Raw genomic sequence first — 19,137 nt, 5'->3', positions numbered from 1 at the left:
CTTTTTTGTACTTGCTCGATTCTGGCTCAAAGCCGCAGTCCGCCTCTGCTTGGCAGGGACAGCAGCTTAGCTTTTATTGTCATGCTCTGGGGGATGGCAGATGGGCAAAATATGTGAAGGGGATTAAGAGGTACAAACTCCCAGTTACCAAAAAATAAATAAATAAGTAAACAAACAAATAAGTCAGGGAGATGAAAGGTATACCATAGAAAAGAGTCGTTAATGTTGTTATAATGTCTGGTGAGGACACTCTGCGTGCTGGGCACAGCGTCGTGTGTAGAACTGTCAAACCACTACACTGTACACCTGAAACTGAGATCACATTGGACGTCAATTATACTTCAACAATTAAAAAAATTTTTTTTAAAGATTTAATTAGGAAAAAAAGAGTTGTAAGAACTTTAATGTGATAATTCAATTATTTAAAAAAAATTGTCCAGTGCTGTGCCATGTTCTGACCTGTCATGAGTTTATACCAGTGACGTAGCTCTAACTCCAATGCCATTTATTACATCAACAACTTAGCGATCAGGGGTGATTTAGAAACAATTGTACCTAAAGTTCTGGCTTCCCTTGCTGCTTTTCTATCTCAGCCTGTTAAACAGGAAAAAGTTTAAGGACTGTCTGACAATAACTTTTCTCAGAGTCCAGTTGCCTGGAGGAATCAGACAAGTTTAACCCAGGACACACAAAATTTTTTACCATCAAGCCAAAGTCTGGGGACTAAAATGGGGGCCCCAAAGTTAACTGGCTGCTCTGGGAGGTAGAGCAAACACATCCTATTTGTGGTAGAAGCCTCCCTTTCCTCTGGACTCTCTCGTCACCGGCTCAAGATAGCCTCTGGACATCTGATCTGGACCAAGAGTAAAAGCAGAGCCACCGCTGGGATTCTCGCTTGGAAAGCTGTGCAGAGACGCGGCATTCCAGACTCCTTAGTATCTGCTCAAGGGACACACTTCATAGCTTCGGTGTTCTGAGAATGAGCTCGTGAGCAGGCAGATCCTTTGGCAGATCCTTTGGCTTGTCTGTCAGCCCCGCAGGGTGGTGGGGCTGAAGCCCTGCATGGCTCCCACCACAGTCAGCCCAGCTCCCGCTTCCACTCAGCTCAGCACACATTTACGATCTCATCATTCTGCTAAGTTTGGGAAATGATTTTTATTACACGCTAAGTTCTGGAAAAGTCTCGGCCAGTTTCGAGCCTCCCTTCTGGTCCATCTGTCTCGTGCCCTGTCCCTGTCCTTGTCCTGGAGCTGCAGTGCAAGCAGATGGCAGAATGACGACCTCCCCACCTCTGCGAAGACAGGCTTTGCACACTGTACAGAGCTGGCAGCAGCCCGGAGGTGGGGCTGCAGGTCAGTCTTCGTCTGAGTCATTGGGGCCTGTGTACTGGCAGACAGCATCATAGTGAAGCTCCACCAGCTGATTCTCTCTCCGCAGCTGCACCAGGGCCTGGTTCCGTTCTCTGTCCCAGCCCAGCAGACGGCCCACCTGGAGCAGTGGCGGGTAGAGTCAGCAAGGCCAACCCAGACACCAAGACGGCCCTGGCATGCCCCCCCCCAAGGTCTGGGACTCACCCTTCCAGCCTGTGGCCCCAGCACCACCATCACCCGGTTGCCCTCGACCTTGGGGACGAGGGTCTCCAGCATGCCTTCCTTCACGCCTGCAGATGAGGAAAGGGGACTGAGTGAGGCCCTCAGCCAGGGCCAGCCCACCCAGGGTCCTGTCAGAAGGCCTTTCCTGTATTCCCCAGAGACACCCTGCACCCTGTTGACAAGTGGAGTCCCACCACCCCATTTCACAGGTGAGGACACCTAAGGAGCAGGTCCTAGAAATAACTTAATAAAGGGAGCACTTATGCACGAAGATGATGGGTGACGACAACAGATCCCATTTACTGTGGGCATGTCAGAGGCCTGCCCTGCACGGGGAGTTCCGTACAATCCGCACAAGGCCCGGTCCCCAGAGGGAGAAAACAGCTAATTTCCATGCCAGTGTTTGCCCGTGGGGGGCGAGAGGCTCAGATAATCACCATCTCAGAAGCACCTCGTGTTCCGTCAGAAGATTCTGGGCCTTGCAAAATACCTGAGTTCTGCCCAACCCCCAGCCTTTGCCCATGCCAGCCTCTGGATCGAAGACAGGCTTCCCGTTTGGCCTCCAAGAGGATAACAACCCAGTGGTCACCCTCACATTCACCTTCCAGGATCCGGCCTTCCTCTGTTCGACACACACAAGTATCTGGGCTGAGGACATCTTCAATCGTCATCTGGGGAGAGGGTCGGGGGTGTGAGAATGTCAGACTCACAAAGCCTAGTCCCTGGGGGTGGAGGGGGCACCAGGTTGCAGGGTTCCCACCTTGGTGTTGTAATACTGGCCACCCTTGTGCTGCTTGTCCACAAAGCGCACGCGCAGGTCCCTGTGCAACCAGTGCTGGCTCCGGGAACCGACCTTCTCAGTCTTGGCTACAGGCTCCCCTTCTCTGTGAAAAAGGGGCCAATGCAAGGCTTAACTGATCACAGGCATGTTCCGGTCACCTCTTTGCAGCTATGACACCCACCCGTAGTGCCGTCTCTAGTTTCTTCTATGTGCCTGCCTGGCCCTGGAAGCCTTCTCTGGCTGCTAGGACCTTTCCATAGCCTTGCCTTCTCCACCCATCCCAGATGCCCAGGGTCCCACCGGTTGGGAAAGTGTTTCCGCTTCCTCTCGGAGTCTTCCCGCCGGCCAGGGAGCTCCTGATCCTGGAGGGCCTTCCATGATGATGAGGCTGTTCCGTTCTGTTGTCCTGGGGAAATTTTGTTCATCTGGCCTGTACAAGGGTATGTGGAGGAGAACCACAAAGGAGCTTCAGTGCGCCATTCTCTTACCAGGGAGGCTACACCTTGGCCTCCCGCCACCTCCCAGCTGCCTCAGTGTCCCCTCCCACCATCACAACTTTGTCGGTGCCATTAGAAGGCTCTTCCCTTCCCCTCAACTGCTGGGCTTCCTTCAGGACACCTTCCTCAGCCACTCCAGCATGTGCTCACAGTGCTGATCTAAGGCACCATTCCCTAGTGTGGGCTAAGGAAATCCGAGAGCTCTGACAGCACCAGTCTCCCATCTGCCAAACTGCTCCCATCCTGCTGCCATGCCTAGAATGCCTTCCTCCTTGGTCATGGCCTAGTCCCTGCTGCTCTCATGACCTAGAAGAAGAGGGGGTCATCACCTTGAACAGAGAGACCTCCTGAGGATGGGCATAGGTTTCCAAACCTGTTTTTTCTTTCTCAGAAAGAGGCTAAAGCGCCAGCATCAATTTTTCTTCAAATCACTTATCTTCATTCTCACCTCCTGACTTCTGACCAGAAATCACACCTGCCAGGCAGACCACTGCCCTTCCCCTCTGTGGATCTGACACCTGCCCCCCGCCCAAGCCTTGCCCCCAGAGATAGGCCCTACCGCCCCCTGGAATGCTTCTCCAACTCTCCCAGCAAGGTAAGAGGCTTACTCACTGAGATCCAAGGAGTTCTTCTCAAACTCCTGCTGGGAGACAGGCCGCAGGCAGTACTCACTAACAGTCACCATGCGGTTCCCCACGGCCAGGCGAACCATGGCCCGGACATTGTCAGGATCAAGGCCTTCTACCTGAAGTGTTGGGGGGAAAAGTTAGGCAGGGGTTGAAAGGACTAAACCCACATTCCTTTTATTTTTTTAAAGATTATTTATTTATTTATTTGATAGAGAGAGAGAGAGAGAGAGATCACAAGTAGGCAGAGAGGCAGACAGAGAGAGAGGGAGAAACAGGCTCCCCGCCGAGCAGAGAGCCCGATGCAGCACTAGATCCCAGGACCCTGAGACTATGACCTGAGCCAAAGGCAGAGGCTTAACCCTCTGAGCCACCCAGGTGTCCCTAAACCCACGTTCTTAGGACCAAGCTGTTTAGTCTTACCTCCAATAGGCTGACCCCTGTGTCTCCCCCACCAAACTGGCCCAAGGTCTGGAACTGGGCCTGGTCCATGTGTCTCCCCCACCAGACTGTGTGCTTACGATAAACTTTAAAGAGTTTAAGCCTCAGGAACATGTGGCATATGTCATTCCCTCTTTCAGTTGAAAACCGAGGCCGAGAAAGGCCCAGCAAATGGTTCTGAGGCAGCAAGCCAGGCAGGCCTCAGAGACAAGGACCCCACCCAGCCTTTCCATCCTAAACCCAATTCTTTCTCCCTCTGACCCTTCCCATCAATCTTCTCTGCGGCCTGGTTTGGGCTCTAGGCAGAGCCTGGTTCCTTACCTTCCCATAGAGGCCTCGGTGAGGGCCAGAGAGAACCACCACAGCCCCTCCAGGCACCAGTCCTTGAGGCTGGTCTTCCTTATCTTTCTCTTGCTTCTCATCTGGCTTTGGTAGGTGGTGGGTGCCAGTGAAGACCAGGGCCTGGACCTCATTCAGGCTGGCGCCCAGCCCTAACCCCTTCGGCCTCAGTGAGTTGACACGGGGCTTCACCACTCTGCAGGGAACACAGTGTGTAAGCTTGTTGGCCTGGGGGCACAGGAGGTAAGGGAGAGACGCAAGTCTTCCGTGTCCCCCCACCCAATGCCACCCAAATCCCAACTGTCAACATGTTCAAGAATATCCTTCCCGATCCCACATTAGGACTGTTTTTGATCTGTAGAGATAGCAATTTCATTTGGTTTAACCTTATACCACACGGGGTATACCATCTACTACATATTATCTATAGTGGGATCTGGGGCAGAGCCCTGAATTCAAATATCCTAATAATATTTCTACAGGAGAAGTCATACAAATATTCATACCAAGCAGGAGAAATCAACTGTAATATGCTCTGCATCAATTCAGGTCATCTTTGGCTAAGTGGTTTATGAAAAAAATGTGTGATTTTCAGAATTCTTTGGAGTTAAGAACTGAGAAGAAGGGCTCCTAAATCTGTGTGGTAACAGCAAACGTCTTGTCTATGTTTATCTGGAGCCAGGCCCTGCTGTAAGTACTTTATGTGGATAATTTCACATAATTCTGCAACAGACCTGGGAAGTCAGTATTGTCACTATTCCCATGTTGCAGATGAGGAAGCGGATACTCAGGAAGGTAACCAATACATAAATGAGATCCCGTTACAGAGTTTCAAAGGGCAAACAGGAGACTGAAACAGTAGTGGAAAGGCTTACTGAATTACTTAGGGTGGTAATATGCCCTCTTCGTACCTGGATGGCTCTGGATGGGCGGTAACCCATGGGGGTCTCGTTCACTGCCCTGTCTGCTGCCCCATGCCCCTACCCTAGAACTCACTGATTGAAGGTGCGGCCAATGCCCTCGCCAGGTTTCCAGCCCATGCCTCGTAACATGGCCAGCCCATAGGCCTCTACGGGGACTGCCTCGTAATCAGCTTCCTCCGGCACCTACAGGTTCAGCAGAGAAAGGATGGTCAGGCTGGGCCCATGGTGGACCCTTGGAAGCATGCTTACTAACACCCAATGGGTGATCCTCGGGGCTTCTTTACCAGGAGTTTACCAGCTTCTTTACCAGGTACTTCTTTACCAGGAGTCCAAGCAGAGAAAACAGTAAGACCAAAGGCCCTGAGGCAGGGCAAGCCTGGTATGTGGGAAGAGCATCATGAAAGTCAACCTGACTGAAAAAGAGATGTGGAGGTAGAGAGGGGCGGTGAGGGACTGATCAGGACGTCTGGGCTGGAGCTGTAGGAGGGGGGCTGCCAAAAGGGGGTCCGTGAGAAAGTTACTACAACAGTTCAGATGAGAGATGCTGGTGGCTCAGACCAGAGTGGTAGGTAGGTGCTGGTGAGAAGTGGTTAGATTCTGGATGTATTCTGCAAAGGGAGATGACAGGATTTTGCTGAAAGACTGCATATGGTGTATGAAACAAAGAAGAGAGTCAACAGTGACTCGAAGGTTTTTAGGCTGAGTGAGAGGAAGGGTGGATGGAACTGTGATCCACTGAGATGCTGCAGGCTGGGGAAGGAGAGGAAATGAGAGAAATGAGGCCAAAGCGGGAACAGGATGGAAAGTGAAGTGAAAGTCTTTTTTTAAGATGAAAGAAACCAGGGCGCCAGGGTGGCTCAGTGGGTTAAAGCCTCTGCCTTCGGCTCAGGTCATGATCCCGGGGTCCAGGGATCGAGCCCCACCACACTGGGCTCTCTGCTCGGCGGGGAGCCTGCTTCCTCCTCTCTCTCTCTGCCTGCCTCTCCGCCTACTTGTGATCTCTGTCAAATAAATAAATAAAATCTTTAAAACAAAAATAAAAAAAAAAGATGAAAGAAACCAGAAGACAGCTGAAGGCCAATGAGAACAGTTCAGTTGAAAGAGGTGATCTAGGGCTATGGGAGAACTAGGCCCCAAAGAAGCATTGCTAAAAACTGTGAATAAAGTGGTGAAAAGGAGGGTCCATGGGTATGACAGACAGATTTGGTTGCTTCTTTAGACACAACCCAGGGAAGTACCCTGTTATCTACACATCCCATCCTCACTCCCTCCACTCTTTTTATCCCCCCTCAATTCTTTATACTCATTCTAGACACACTGCAGTTTGCTTCACTGATGGACCCACACCACACTGACCCACTGCCACTGTGCCACTGCTCAGGCTGCTGCTGCCATTAGTACCCACCCTGCACCTCCCTCACTCACTAAAGCTGACCTGTCCTTCCAGGCCTCACTCCTACCACTCTGTTCTGAGAGGCCATCCTTTCCAGCCTGTGCTACTGTTCTCCTTGCTTCTGCCTTTGCTTACTACTCTATTCTGCTCATAGTAGCCAGAGAGATCCTGTCAAATCTTAAGTTCTGATCCCGCTCTGCTCAGAAGCCTCTTATGGCTCTCATTTCATTCAGGGTAAAAGCCAAAGTCCTCACCATGGTCCACAAGGCCCTGCTTAGTTTAGCCCCTGCCACGTCTGACTTCGTCTCCTCCTCCTCTTCATTCATTCCACTCTAGTTACACTGGTCTCCTTGGTGTTGTTAAACATGCCACGCTGAGTCTACCCTCAGGATCTTTGCATTTCCTGTTCCCTTAGCTCCTCATCTTGCTTAGATAATCCCAGAATGCAAGTGTTTTCCACATCTCAGCATCTGGATTCATTTGTTAATGCTTCCCAAAAAGGGCAGAAAAAGAAAGGGATAGGCAGCAGGCCTCTAGTACACACACAGACTTTCCCTGCTATGTGCAGAGAGGCAAGCCTGGCAGACAGGGCAAAGAGAGGCTGGGGTAGGAAGGAGTTAGGGGCCAGCTCACTGTCTCAGCCCGGGGCTCGCTGTCTGCCCTTTCCCCGTTAGGGATGCATCCTTTCTGGATCATGGGGATAGCAAGCGTGGGGTCGACACCCGAATTCTCTCTCTCCTCCAGGGACTTCTTGGAGTCTAAGGAAGAATGGGAGGGTGCAATGAGGTCCCACTCTATCCTTCCATTTTCCTCCCCCTCTTCCTTCACTGGGGCAAAGTGAAGAGAGGATCACTCACCCTCAATGAGCTCCTTCACAGCCTGGGACAGCACCCCATCCACCAAGGCCTCAGTATTTGTGGATGGCCCAGGAGCATGGGTCGGTGGCTGCCTGCGACGGCCGTTCTGGATCAAAGGGATGACGAGTTCCTTGGGGGTTTCTGAGGGCTTCACACTGATGTGGACACAGAGTCGTCAAGTTGGGAGAGCAGTATGGTTCAGTGGGTTCTGAGCCACACTCCTCCCTCCAGAGAAAACAAAAGAGCCAAACTCACCCCCCACCCCAGATGGACCACACCCTCTGCTCTCCTGTAAGGCCTCTAACGGTGCTTTCTTGGGATTCTCTCCCTTACCCCCAACTCTTAAATGTCAGTGCCTTTGAGGAATTAGCCTTCAGTCCTGGACCCTCCTCTGCTCATCCCAAGATTCACTTCCGTGACCTTCATGATGCCTTACAAATCACCGTCTTCAGCCCAGACTCTCCACAGATCCAGGGTCCACGTCAATCTCCTAGATGGCTGATTTTCTTCTGGAAGCCTCTCCCTCTGACTCTCTTTTCTTTTCTTTTTTTTTTTTTTTTAAGATTTTATTTATTTATTTGACAGACAGAGATCACAAGTATGAAGAGAGGCAGGCGGGGGTGGGGGGTGGGGGGAAGCAGGCTCCCCTTTGAGCATACAGCCCGATGTGGGGCTCGATCTCAGGACCTTGAGATCATGACCTGAGCTGAAGGCAGAGGCTTAACCCACTGAGCCACCCAGGCGCCCCTGACTCTCTTTTCTGAATTAAGCAGATGGCCTCTCCCAACCTGAATCTGCCCATTCCACCCCGTTCCCCATACTAGAGAAGCTTCACCGCTTCGGCTGGGACACTAGGGGTCCTTTCGTTCTTCACTCTTTTCCTTCTCTCAGAACGCACACACCTCAGGGTCCTCAAGTCCTAAAACACCCCCTCTCAGGAATACATCCTCTTTTCTCAAACGCCACGGCTCTCGGGCCCAATTACCCCACCTCTCCTGTTCCATACTGCCTCCTTCTCGCCTCCACGAACTTTCCCCAAGCTGTGCTTCAGGCGTTCCAGACCACTGCCACCAACACAATCAACTTACATTCCACCCTCCCGCTTGCACCCACCGAACCGAACTCCAAGGGATGAAAGACCCGACGCTTCACCTTTGCAGCTCCCTCCCTTCCACGGTCTTTAAGAAATCCTTCTCCTCTGGAGCCGCACCCGCGTCGTCCGCCAGCCGTCTCCGGGCAGATGTGCGACTGAAACTGAATGAAATTGGGGCAGCGGAGGATCCCGACGGCCGCAAAGGGTCCTCTTCGGCATCCGCCATCTTGCCCCCCTTTCCCAGGCTAGTGCGCTGCTTGCTGGAAAGTTTAGTTTGCGCTCAGTTTGACTAGGGCCAGAGGACGAGCGCTAGAACTACCTTTCCCACATAACACTGCGGTATCAGCCGCGAAGTTGAAAAAGGGGCCTTAGAAAGTAATTGTCGCCCTTTTTACTTCATAGGAGCGCGTCGCGCCAAGCATAAAGGGAAGTGTAGTTCTTGGGTGAGGTAGGTGGGGCAGAAGTAGATTCATTCTTGCCAGGTATTCCTTCCTATAGGAGATCAACAAATATTTATTAATTACCTACAGTGTGCATGTTACTATGCCCTGGTGGTATGGGGAAATGTAGATAAAATACATCATTAAGAAAAAAAAAATCTGTGAATGCCAGTTGTGTACAATAACAAACAGACATTTAAATTGTGCCTACCAATGCCAGATTTAATACACAAGCTCTGAATTCAGATATTAGTAAAATAGACATCCTCCTTTCTAAATATTCCAGTGGGGAACAGTAACACTTAAACAGATACTTTACACACACACACACACACACACACAGTTGACCCTTGAACAATGCGGGGTTGGGGGGGTCAATCCCCTGCCCCCCCCCCCGGTGAAAATTTGAGTAACTTTTGACTCCCCCAAACTTAATTACTAACAACCTACTGTTAACTGGAAAGCTTAATGATAACATAAACAGTAGATTAACACATATTCCTCATCTTACATGTAGTATTTGGGGGGGGTTGTTGTTGATGATTTGTTTTTAAGTAGGCTCCACGCTCAGCATGGAGCCCAACGGTAGGGCCTGAACTCACAACCCTGAGATCAAGACATGAGCGGAGGGCACCTGGGTGGCTCAGTTGGTTGAGCGTCTGCCCTCCGCTCAGGTCATGTTCTCAAGTTCTACATTGGGCTCACTGCTCAGCAGGGAGTCTGCATCTCCTCCCTTGCCCCCCCACCCTGTCATCCCTCTTTCTCTCTGTCTCTCAAATACATAGTCTTTTAAAATAAAGAAAATTAGGGGCGCCTGGGTGGCTCAGTTGGTTAAGCGTCTGCCTTCAGCTTGGGTCATGATCCCAGGGTCCTGGGATCAAGCTCTGCGTCGAGCTCCCTGCCCAGAGGGAAGCCTGCTTCTCCTTCACCCACTTGCCCTGCTTGTGTTCCCTCTCTTGCTGTCTCTGTCAAGTAAATAAAAAAAATCTAAAAAAAAAAAAAAAAAAAGAAATGTGCTTTGGGTAAGTAGTGCTGGTCAGGCATAGATTACAAGATGATCAGGGGCCTAACATGACTTTTCTCGTGTCAAAAAAAGCTATGCCTTATCTTTCTTTTTCCAGGGATCCCTAACCACTTCTGCTTATGTTACCAACATTAAATATGTTGTGAGAGCGAGGTTCTAAGGCTTTGAAAGATTAATGGGACAGATTCCTCTTGTGTCAGACCATAAAGAGATATGGAAAATGAAAGGGCCCCATGAAAGGCTGTTTTTTGAACTGCTGTTTTACCCCTTTTCCTGCTTCTATTCTTGCTAGGATCAGCACACCTGCCTTACACATTCCTTGTAATACAAACAACGTATGTTCTCACTTTGTAAGGATTGAGGAGTTAATGATTTCTTTGGAGTCTTCCAGCACAACAGATAACTTCTTTTTTAATATTATTTATTTTTTTAAGATTTTATTTATTTACTTGACAGAGAGAAAGAAAGTGAGAGAGGGAACACAAGCAGGGGGAGTGGGAGAGGGAGAAGCAGGCTTCCCGATGAGCAGGGAGCCCAATGCAGGGCTCGATCCCAGGACTCTGGGATCATGACGTGAGCTGAAGGCAGCCACTTAACAACTGAGCCACCCAGGCGCCCCACAATAGATAACTTCTAAGAAATGACTAGGTGAGGCCATTATGTGTATATTCTAGACCACCGAGCTAGAATCTTGATGCAGAGACTCCCTATTAGTGACTTATGGAGGACACCTGGACCCTTCTAGTTCTGACCAGTTTCCGTGTGTCTGAGGGGACACTTACATCAGACTACAATCCTCAATAAAAGCCCCATACCCAAGCAAAAACAAGACACTCTCCTTCCCTTCTGAGTCTCCCAGATGCTCTGTATCTGCACTCTCTTTATATCTTCAATAAACTCTGCTCTTACATCCTCTTGGCTCACATTTGATTTCTATCCTGTGTGACACCAAGGACTCTCTTGGCTGGTCCTGCGGGAACCCCTCTGGGTCCTCAGACCCAGCCTGCATACATCATTAAGAGCTTGTAAATTAGGGGTGCCTGGGTGGCTCAGTCCTTAAGCGTCTGCCTTCGGTTCAGGTCATGATCCCAGGGTCCTGGGATTGAGCCCTGCATCGGGTGCCCTGCTCAGCTGGAAGCCTGCTTCTCCCTCTCCCACTCTTCCTGTTTGTGTTCCTCTCTCACTGTCTCTCTCTCTCTCTGCCAAATAAATAAAAATAAAATCTTTTTTAAAAGAGCTTGTCCATAACCCTTCTCCTACCCCCTTAACCCCCCATGTTGCATCTCCTCTCCCTCATATCAGGGAGATCATATGATAGATGTCTTTCTCCGATTGACTGATTTCGCTAAGCATGATACCCTCTAGTTCCATCCACGTTGTCGCAAATGGCAGGATTTCATTTCTTTTGATGGCTGCATAGTATTCCATTGTGTATATATACCACATCTTCTTTATCCATTCGTCTGTTGATGGACATCTAGGTTCTTTCCATAGTTTGGCTATTGTAGACATTGCTGCTATAAACATTCGGGTGCACGTGCCCCTTCGGATGGGTATGTGCTATGGTGAGTGCTGTGAAGTGTGTAAACCTGGCGATTCACAGACCTGTACCCCTGGGGATAAAAATATATTATATGTTTATAAAAAATAAAATTTAAATTAAAAAGAGCTTGTAAATTAGAAGACTGATACTTAAATAGTCACCAGAAAGAATACGAGGTATCTGCCAAAAATTCATCCCAAGGAAATCATTAAAGATGTGTGAAAAGATTTTTCTAAGTTTATTTAACAAATCTCTATACTCGGGACGCCTGGCAGGCTCAGTTGGAAGAGCATGGGACTCTCCATCTCAGAGTGGTGAGTTCAAGCCCTACGTTGGGGGTAGAGATTACTTAAAAAAACTAAAATCTAGGGACGCCTGGGTGGCTCAGTTGGTTGAGCAGCTGCCTTCGGCTCAGGTCATGATCCCAGCGTCCTGGGATCGAGTCCCGCATCGGGCTCCTTGCTCGTCAGGGAGCCTGCTTCTTCCTCTGCCTCTGCCTGCCATTCTGTCTGCCTGTGCTCGCTCTCTCTCCCTCTCTCTCTCTGACAAATAAATAAATAAAATCTTAAAAAAAAAAAAACCTAAAATCTATATGGGTGCCTGAATGCTTCAGTTGGTTGAGCATCTGGCTCTTGATTTCGGCTTGGGTTGTGATCTCAGGGTTGTGAGAACGGAGCTCTGGATGGGCTCTTCGCTCCAGTGCACAGCTGGCTTGGGATCCTTTCTCTCCCTCTCCCGCCAGCCCCTCCCCAGCTTGTGCAAACACACTCTAACTAACTAAATAAAGTCTTTTAAAAATATATAAAAATAGGGGCGCCTGGGTGGCTCAGTGGGTTAAAGCCTTTGCCTTCGGTTCAGGTCATGATCTCAGGGTCCTGGGATCGAGCCGCGCATCTGGCTCTCTGCTCAACAGGGAGCCTGCTTCCTCCTCTCTCTCTGCCTGCCTCTCTGCCTACTTGTCATCTCTGTCTGTCAAATAAATAAATAAAATCTTTTAAAAAAATAAAAATATATAAAAAATAAAATCTTAAAAAAAAATCTCTACACCCAATGTGGGGCTTGAACTCATCACCCTGAGTTCAGGAGTTGCATGCTCCTCTGAGCCAGACAGGTGCCCCATGAAAAGATTTTTTTTTAAAGATTTATTTATTTATTTTAGATAGGTGGGGGAGGGCAGAGGGCGAGGCAGAAAGAATCTCAAGAAGACTCCTCACTAATTGGGGAGCCTGACAAGTGGCTCAATCCCCTGACCCCCAGATCATGACCTGAGCTGAAATCAAGAGTTAGCCCCTTTACCTACTGAGCCACCCAGGTGCCCCCCAAAATATTTTAAAAATAGAAGTTCTAGTATTTTCTTTCCTTTTTTTGGTAAGATTTTTATTTATTTGTCAGAAAGAGAGAGAGAGACAGCACGAGAAGGGGGAAGGGCAGGCAGCGGGAGAAGCAGGCTCCCTGCTGAGCAAGAGGGGCTCCTAGGATCAGGACCTGAGCCAAAAGGCAGTCACTTAACCAACTAAGCCACCCAGGTGTCCCCCCCAAAAGATTTTTTTTAAAGATTTTATTTATTTATTTGACACAGAGAGAGAGATCACAAGTAGGCAGAGAGGCAGGTAGAGAGAGAGGGGGAAGCAGGCTCCCTGCTGAGCAGAGAGCCCGATGCGGGGCTCGATCCCAGGACCCTGAAATCATGACCTGAGCTGAAGGCAGAGGCTTAATCCACCGAGCCACCCAGGTGCCCCCAAAAAGATCTTTCTATGAGATTCATCATGGTATTATTTCTTGTAGCAAAACATTGAAAACCACTTAAATGAAGAACAGAAGGGGACAGGGTAAATGAATTACAGCACATTCCTTAGATGGAACACATATACTAGAATCTTTAAATGTAAAGCTGTAAATATGCTTAAATTAAAGTGGGACATAGTCACAATGTTTGGAATGTAGAATAATATGGCGGGTCACAGGACAGTCTGGAAAACAGGAAGCACAATAATTAATCTCGTGGCCATATTGCCAGGCTTAGAAGCCCTGGGCATCCTTAAAGATACCTAGCAGATAAAGACTACAAAGCAGCTTTTATAAATGTCAATCTAAATAAAAAGGCAAACTGAGGCAAGCTCAAAAAGATTAGTTAATTTGGGAATATCAGAGATTGACACTGGACACCCGAACTGTAGCAAGCTACAGATGAGTCCCAAATTCCAATTCCTCTGCTATTCCTAAATAAACTCATCATTGTGAGCTTGCCTCAGTTTACCTCTTTATTTAGGTTGACATTCCTTGGAGTCAGAAGTGGGAGCCAAAAGAGATGACCCCCAAAGAATGATAATCCAGAGAATCAAGTGAGGTACCCACATGGAATCCCTTGCCCTAATCACTTATATGAGTTACAGTTTACTTCCAGGTTGGTGAGTCTCCTTTAAGATTCTGAACTCCCTCCCTTTGGTTGAGTTTTCTGACTTTATTCAGGATCTGTTTAAAGACTTCTTTTTCAATTGTTTATGTTGTTTTTTTGTTCTTTTTTTTAAGATTTTTATTTATTTATTTGACAGGGACACAGCTTGAGAGGGAACACAAGCAGGGGAGTGAGGGGGAGAAGCAGGCTTCCTGCCAGCAGGGAGTCCGATGTGGGGCTCTGATCCCAGGATTCAGGATCATAACCCAGCCAAAAGAAGAAGCTCAATGACTAAGTCACCCACGTGCCCCTAAAGGCTTTGGTTTTTTTTTTGGTCAGTACTCATTTCTCTTAGTGAGTACTAGTTTGGTGAATACTGCTTTGTTTTATTATTGGAAGCACATCAGAATTTTGGTGTAATTCCTTTGGAATTCTTGGGAGTGTTAAAAAGAAAGCCATAGGCCCAAGGTGGAGTCACTTGCCCTCAGGACAGCAAACTAAGAATTAATTGCAATTTCAACCTCTTCAGGAGTGGAATTTTAAGCCAATCAATCTGGAATTTTCTGGTCTGCGCACCAAAGAGGTCACCTCTCACATGGGGCCCTCTCTCTTTTTTTTTTTTTAAAGATTTTATTTATTTATTTGACAGAGAGAGATCACAAGTAGATGGAGAGGCAGGCAGAGAGAGAGAGAGGGAAGCAGGATCTCTGCCGAGCAGAGAAACATGGGGCCCTCTCATTCCCCAAAGCGAGATCAGATAATCTGGATGGTAAGAACCCCCTTGTCCTACCTCTCCCCATAAGGGGAAGCCACCTTGCCTGAAACAGTACTTTCTTTACTGTTGCTAACAATTTCTTGCCCCATCTTCCCTCATATAAAAACCTTCCATTTTGGGGGTGCCTGGATGGCTCATTCGCTTAAGCACTGGACTTTCAATTTGGCTCAGGTCATAATCTCAGGGTCCTGAGATGGAGCCCTGCATCTGACTCCATGCCCAATGGAGTCTGCTGCTTCCTTTCTCCCTCTGCCCCTCCCCCTGCTCACATGTTCTCTCTCTCTCTCTCCCTAAAATGGATCAATAATCTTAAAAAAAAAAAAAACAACAACTTCCATTTTGTATACCTCCTGTCAGACCTCCTCTCTACTTGTTAGGTCAGATGCTCACCAATTTATGAGTTGCTTACTAAAACCAATTATGGGGCCCCTGGGTGGCTCAATCCTTAAGTATCTGCCTTTGGTTCAGGTCATGATCCCAGGGTCCCTGCATCCGGTGCCCTGCCCAGCGGGAAGCCTGCTTCTCCCTACCCTGCTCCCCCTGTTTGTGTTCCCTCTCTCACTGTCTTTCTCTCTCTGTCAAATAAATAACTAAAAAGTTTTTTAAAAAATTAAATCTTCACATTTAGTTGATTTTTTTGCTCCTTAGTGGGTATTAGAACTAGTAAACAAGTTTGGCGAGGTTACAGAATCAATATACACGAAATTCCATTGTGTTTCTATAGATAAAATAAGGATGAAATTAAGAAAATAATTCCATTTACAGTAGTCTTAAAATAATAAGATACCCAGGTATAGGTTTTTATTTTTTTATTTATTTATTATTTTTTTTAGATTTTATTTATTTATTTGACAGAGAGAGATCACAAGTAGACAGAGAGGCAGGCAGAGAGAGAGAGAGAGAGAGGGAAGCAGGCTCCCTGCCGAGCAGAGAGCCCGATGCGGGACTCGATCCCAGGACCCTGAGATCATGACCTGAGCCAAAGGCAGCGGCTTAACCCACTGAGCCACCCAGGCGCCCCTATTTTTAATTTTTTAAAAAGATTTTATTTATTTATTTGACAGACAGATCACAATTAGGCAGAGAGGCAGGCAGAGAGAGGAAGGGAAGTAGGCTCCCCACTGAGCAGAGAGTCCAATGTGGGGAGAGCCTGATGTGGGGCTCGATCCCAGGACCCCAGGACCACAACCCAAGCTGAAGGCAGAGGCTTTAACCCACTGAGCCACCCAGGCAGCACCTCATATTTTTTTTTATATTTTTTTAAATTGTATTTATTTATTTGACTGAGAGAGAGATCACAAGTAGGCAGAGCAGCAGGCAGAGAGAGATGGGGGAGGCAGGCTCCCTGCTGAGCAGAGAGCCCGGATGCGGGGCTCCATCCCAGGACCCTGAAATCATGACCTGAGCCGAAGGCAGAGGCTTAACCCACTGAGCAAACCAGGCGCCCCAGAATAGATTATTTATTTATTTTAAAGATTTTATTTATTTATCTGACGGACAGAGATCACAAGTAGGGAGAGAGGCAGGCACAGAGAGAGGAGGAAGCAGGCTCCCTGCGGAGCAGAGAGCCTGGATGCGGGATTGGATCCCAGGACCCGGATCATGACCTGAGCAGAAGGCAGAGGCTTTAACCCACTGAGCCACCCAGGCACCCCCAGAATAGATTATTTAAAAAGAACTATGAAAACTGTACTGCAAAAACTACAAAACTTTATTGAAAAAACATAACAAAGACTTAAGTAAAGGAAGAGACACGCAATACTAAGGGCCTGTGCTGGATTCTCAACCTGGTCCTTGGTTACTCCCCTGCAGCTCCCATCGTCATCTACCATCCTCTCCCTCAACCTGTGCTACCAAGATTCATTAAGGAAGTCTCCAGCACCAGCGACTGTACAAGTACCCCAAAATTATCCACAGGTTTTTCCACATTTTTCTGTATTTGCCACACCAGGAATTCTGTATGAGAGACGAGAGGGACCTGAGACAAGTGCCTCTTCAACACGTAATCGTCCTGTTCATTTAGGAATCGCATGCTAAAGACTGCTGGAAGGAAGAGGCTAAGAAAGCTGTTGGTGACTTTACTAACCTAGGTGCAACCCTCTAAATTTACATTCTAGCCTCGGCTCTTCCGACTCACATCCAGCCTGGACCACAATTTAATTGCCTAGACAGTGCCCCAACAAGTAATTCTCCAAGCGTCACTCACATGAATAACTACCCAGATACCCCCGCTTCCTAACTACTCCTGGTCCCGGCTATTTGAAAACACCTCCAGACCTCCTTCCTACATCCATCTAATAAGGCGAAGATCCTGCTCCTCATATTACGCCCTTAGGTCCTTCCTGGAGCAGCGGGGTGCAATGCAAGATTGGGGTCCTGACCTATAAAGTTAAACCCATTCCGGACATTTCGAGTCCCGCGCCCTGGCACTTATACGATCCACCCCCATAGAATGTACTTTTTATCCAGGCCCGCCCGTCAGCCAACTGCCCGCCCCCAAACTCTCCAGGCCCCACCTCCTCAGAAATGCCAAACAAAGCCCCCACTGACAGAGATTACCATCCAGCCCTGCACCAACAACTAGCCAATGCGACAGTAACGTACCGCAATCACTTTTCCAGGATCACCTCCCCGAGGAATATTCTAGGATACCGCCAAGGCTCCGCCCCCTCGAAGCGCCCTCCGAGCCCCGCCCCGACGCCAGTGGCACCGTTTGGCTTCACCCAGAGAAGTAACCAGCAATCCCGGTTCTGCCAGTCCTGAATCCGGCCCCACTCACATCCCGCCCCACCCCCACCCCGAGAGGCCCCACCCTACCCGCCCCACACACTCTCCCGCCTTGGGGCGTACCAGCGCCGCCACGTCGGCCACAGCTCTGGCCGCCAGGGGGCGCGCGTCCAGCCGCGCCAGGAGCTGCCGGGCTCTGGGGCCAGCCCGCTGGGGAAGGTCCCGGCCTGCGCGGGTGGAAAGAGGAGGTCAGCACCTGCCCGAGCCTCGGCGTACTACCTCGCTCCCCGACGTCGGAAGACCCAGAATGCCCCTCAAGACCTTCGGAAACCCCGACCACTCCCTCGATAGTTCCGCAGGCCCCTCTCAACTCCCGCGACCCCCCACCATCGCGGGTATGCCCCCGGACCCCCGCCCGCGCCCACGATATCCCTGGAGAGAGCTAGCTGACCGAAATATTTCTGGACACGTCCCAGCACCCTGAGACTATCTCTAGAGGTCTCCAACTGCCCCTTCGTAGCCCCAGATTCCAAACTCTTCCCGCACAGGAGCGAGAGGGACCCCGATTCCCCCAGTGTCCCGACAGAAGACGGTCTGCCCCCGCTGTGGCCCCGGCACCCCCGAGTCCCCTTCCAGATCTCCTAGGCAACCCTGATGGCCCACGTAGCCCCAACTGCCGCTCCATTTATCCCCGGAGGCCCCCGCCTAACCCCCCGCAATTCACTACGGACCCTGAGTGGCCAGGCGTCCCCAGTGACCCCGGGCAGACCCCTCTGGCACATCTCCCCGGAGACTTCTGAGAGCCCCCGGGTCTGGTGCGCAGCCCCGCGGTGCGGTGCGGGTGCGGGTGCGGGTCGGGGACCTGGAGCCCAGCCCCGGCCACCCGGCACCCGCCCGCCACTAGGGCGCCAGGGCTGCTTTGTTTACCACCTGTCGGAAGGAAAAGGTGAGGCGCCGACAGGCGGTGCATGGGGTGTCAGGGACGCGCCCAGTCCCTCCCCACCCAACTCCCGTACCTCCTCTGTTCCCCCTAGGGTCCGTGGCGCCCCCCGCGCGCGGCTCCATGACCCGAAGTCCGCCGGCTGGACGCAAGGCCGCCAGCGACGCGTTTGGAGCGCCTGGGCGCGCTCACCTGGCGGCCCGCCCAGGCCTGGATGCGGCTGGGGCCGGCCGGTCCGGTGCCTGGCGCCCCGACCCGCGCGCTGACCTACCTGGCCGCGGGCTAGGAGGCCTGGCTGCGGGAGCCAGCGCGAGCTCTGGGCCTCGCTCTGCCTCAGGCGCTGCCTCGGTGAGCCCCGGAGCCTGCGCTGGGCTCCTTCTTCCACCCAGGAGGGGTTGTTAGTCCACGAGTGAGAAGAGGAGGGGAAGTCGAGGCCCAGAGAAGTTAAGGGCCCCGCCTGAGCTCTGACAACTAAAAACGGGGGTGCAGAAGTGGAGCCCGCGTTTACCAGGGAATTCTGCAGCCCCCCCACGGAGCTTTGCTCACAGTAGGACGGGACCTCAGCAAATTTGCAGTGAAACTTTTCTACTCGGGAAGTGGAAGAGTCCGTTGGGCTGGGCAGGGGCGGGGACCGGGGCGGGGGGGCGTCGGGGAGGCGTCCTTTGGAGCCTTGGGGGCCATGGGAGGGTTTGGGGCCCTGACCGTGATAGGGTTGGGGGACTCCAAAAGCCGGGAAGGGCGGGTGCCCTTG

At 50.3% G+C, this 19,137-nt stretch overlaps 1 protein-coding gene across 2 annotated transcripts; it reads right to left on the bottom strand.

The window, feature by feature from the left end:
• Positions 1–353: 353 nt before the first annotated feature.
• On the bottom strand, positions 354–18,599 carry GPKOW (G-patch domain and KOW motifs). 2 transcript variants are annotated; one of them, XM_047716002.1, is made up of 12 exons: positions 18,463–18,599; positions 8,602–9,034; positions 7,450–7,604; positions 7,226–7,350; positions 5,273–5,382; positions 4,259–4,472; positions 3,483–3,615; positions 2,674–2,803; positions 2,353–2,476; positions 2,194–2,263; positions 1,575–1,660; positions 354–1,488 (listed from the first exon to the last, which is right to left on the bottom strand). In XM_047716002.1, exons 2-12 carry the CDS (start codon positions 8,766–8,768, stop codon positions 1,354–1,356), a joined length of 1,449 nt encoding a protein of 482 aa, XP_047571958.1. In that variant the 5' UTR covers positions 8,769–9,034; positions 18,463–18,599; the 3' UTR covers positions 354–1,353. The 2 variants fall into 2 exon arrangements, with proteins under 2 accessions (XP_047571958.1, XP_047571957.1); XM_047716001.1 differs by lacking the exon at positions 18,463–18,599 and adding an exon at positions 17,324–17,368.
• Between the last annotated feature and the right edge of the window lie 538 nt (positions 18,600–19,137).

Source organism: Lutra lutra, chromosome X, assembly GCF_902655055.1.
Source record: "Lutra lutra chromosome X, mLutLut1.2, whole genome shotgun sequence".
NCBI classification, from domain to species: domain Eukaryota; kingdom Metazoa; phylum Chordata; class Mammalia; order Carnivora; family Mustelidae; genus Lutra; species Lutra lutra.
Note: the sequence above shows the minus strand (reverse complement) of the source record. Positions and strands in the feature narration are given on the sequence as shown.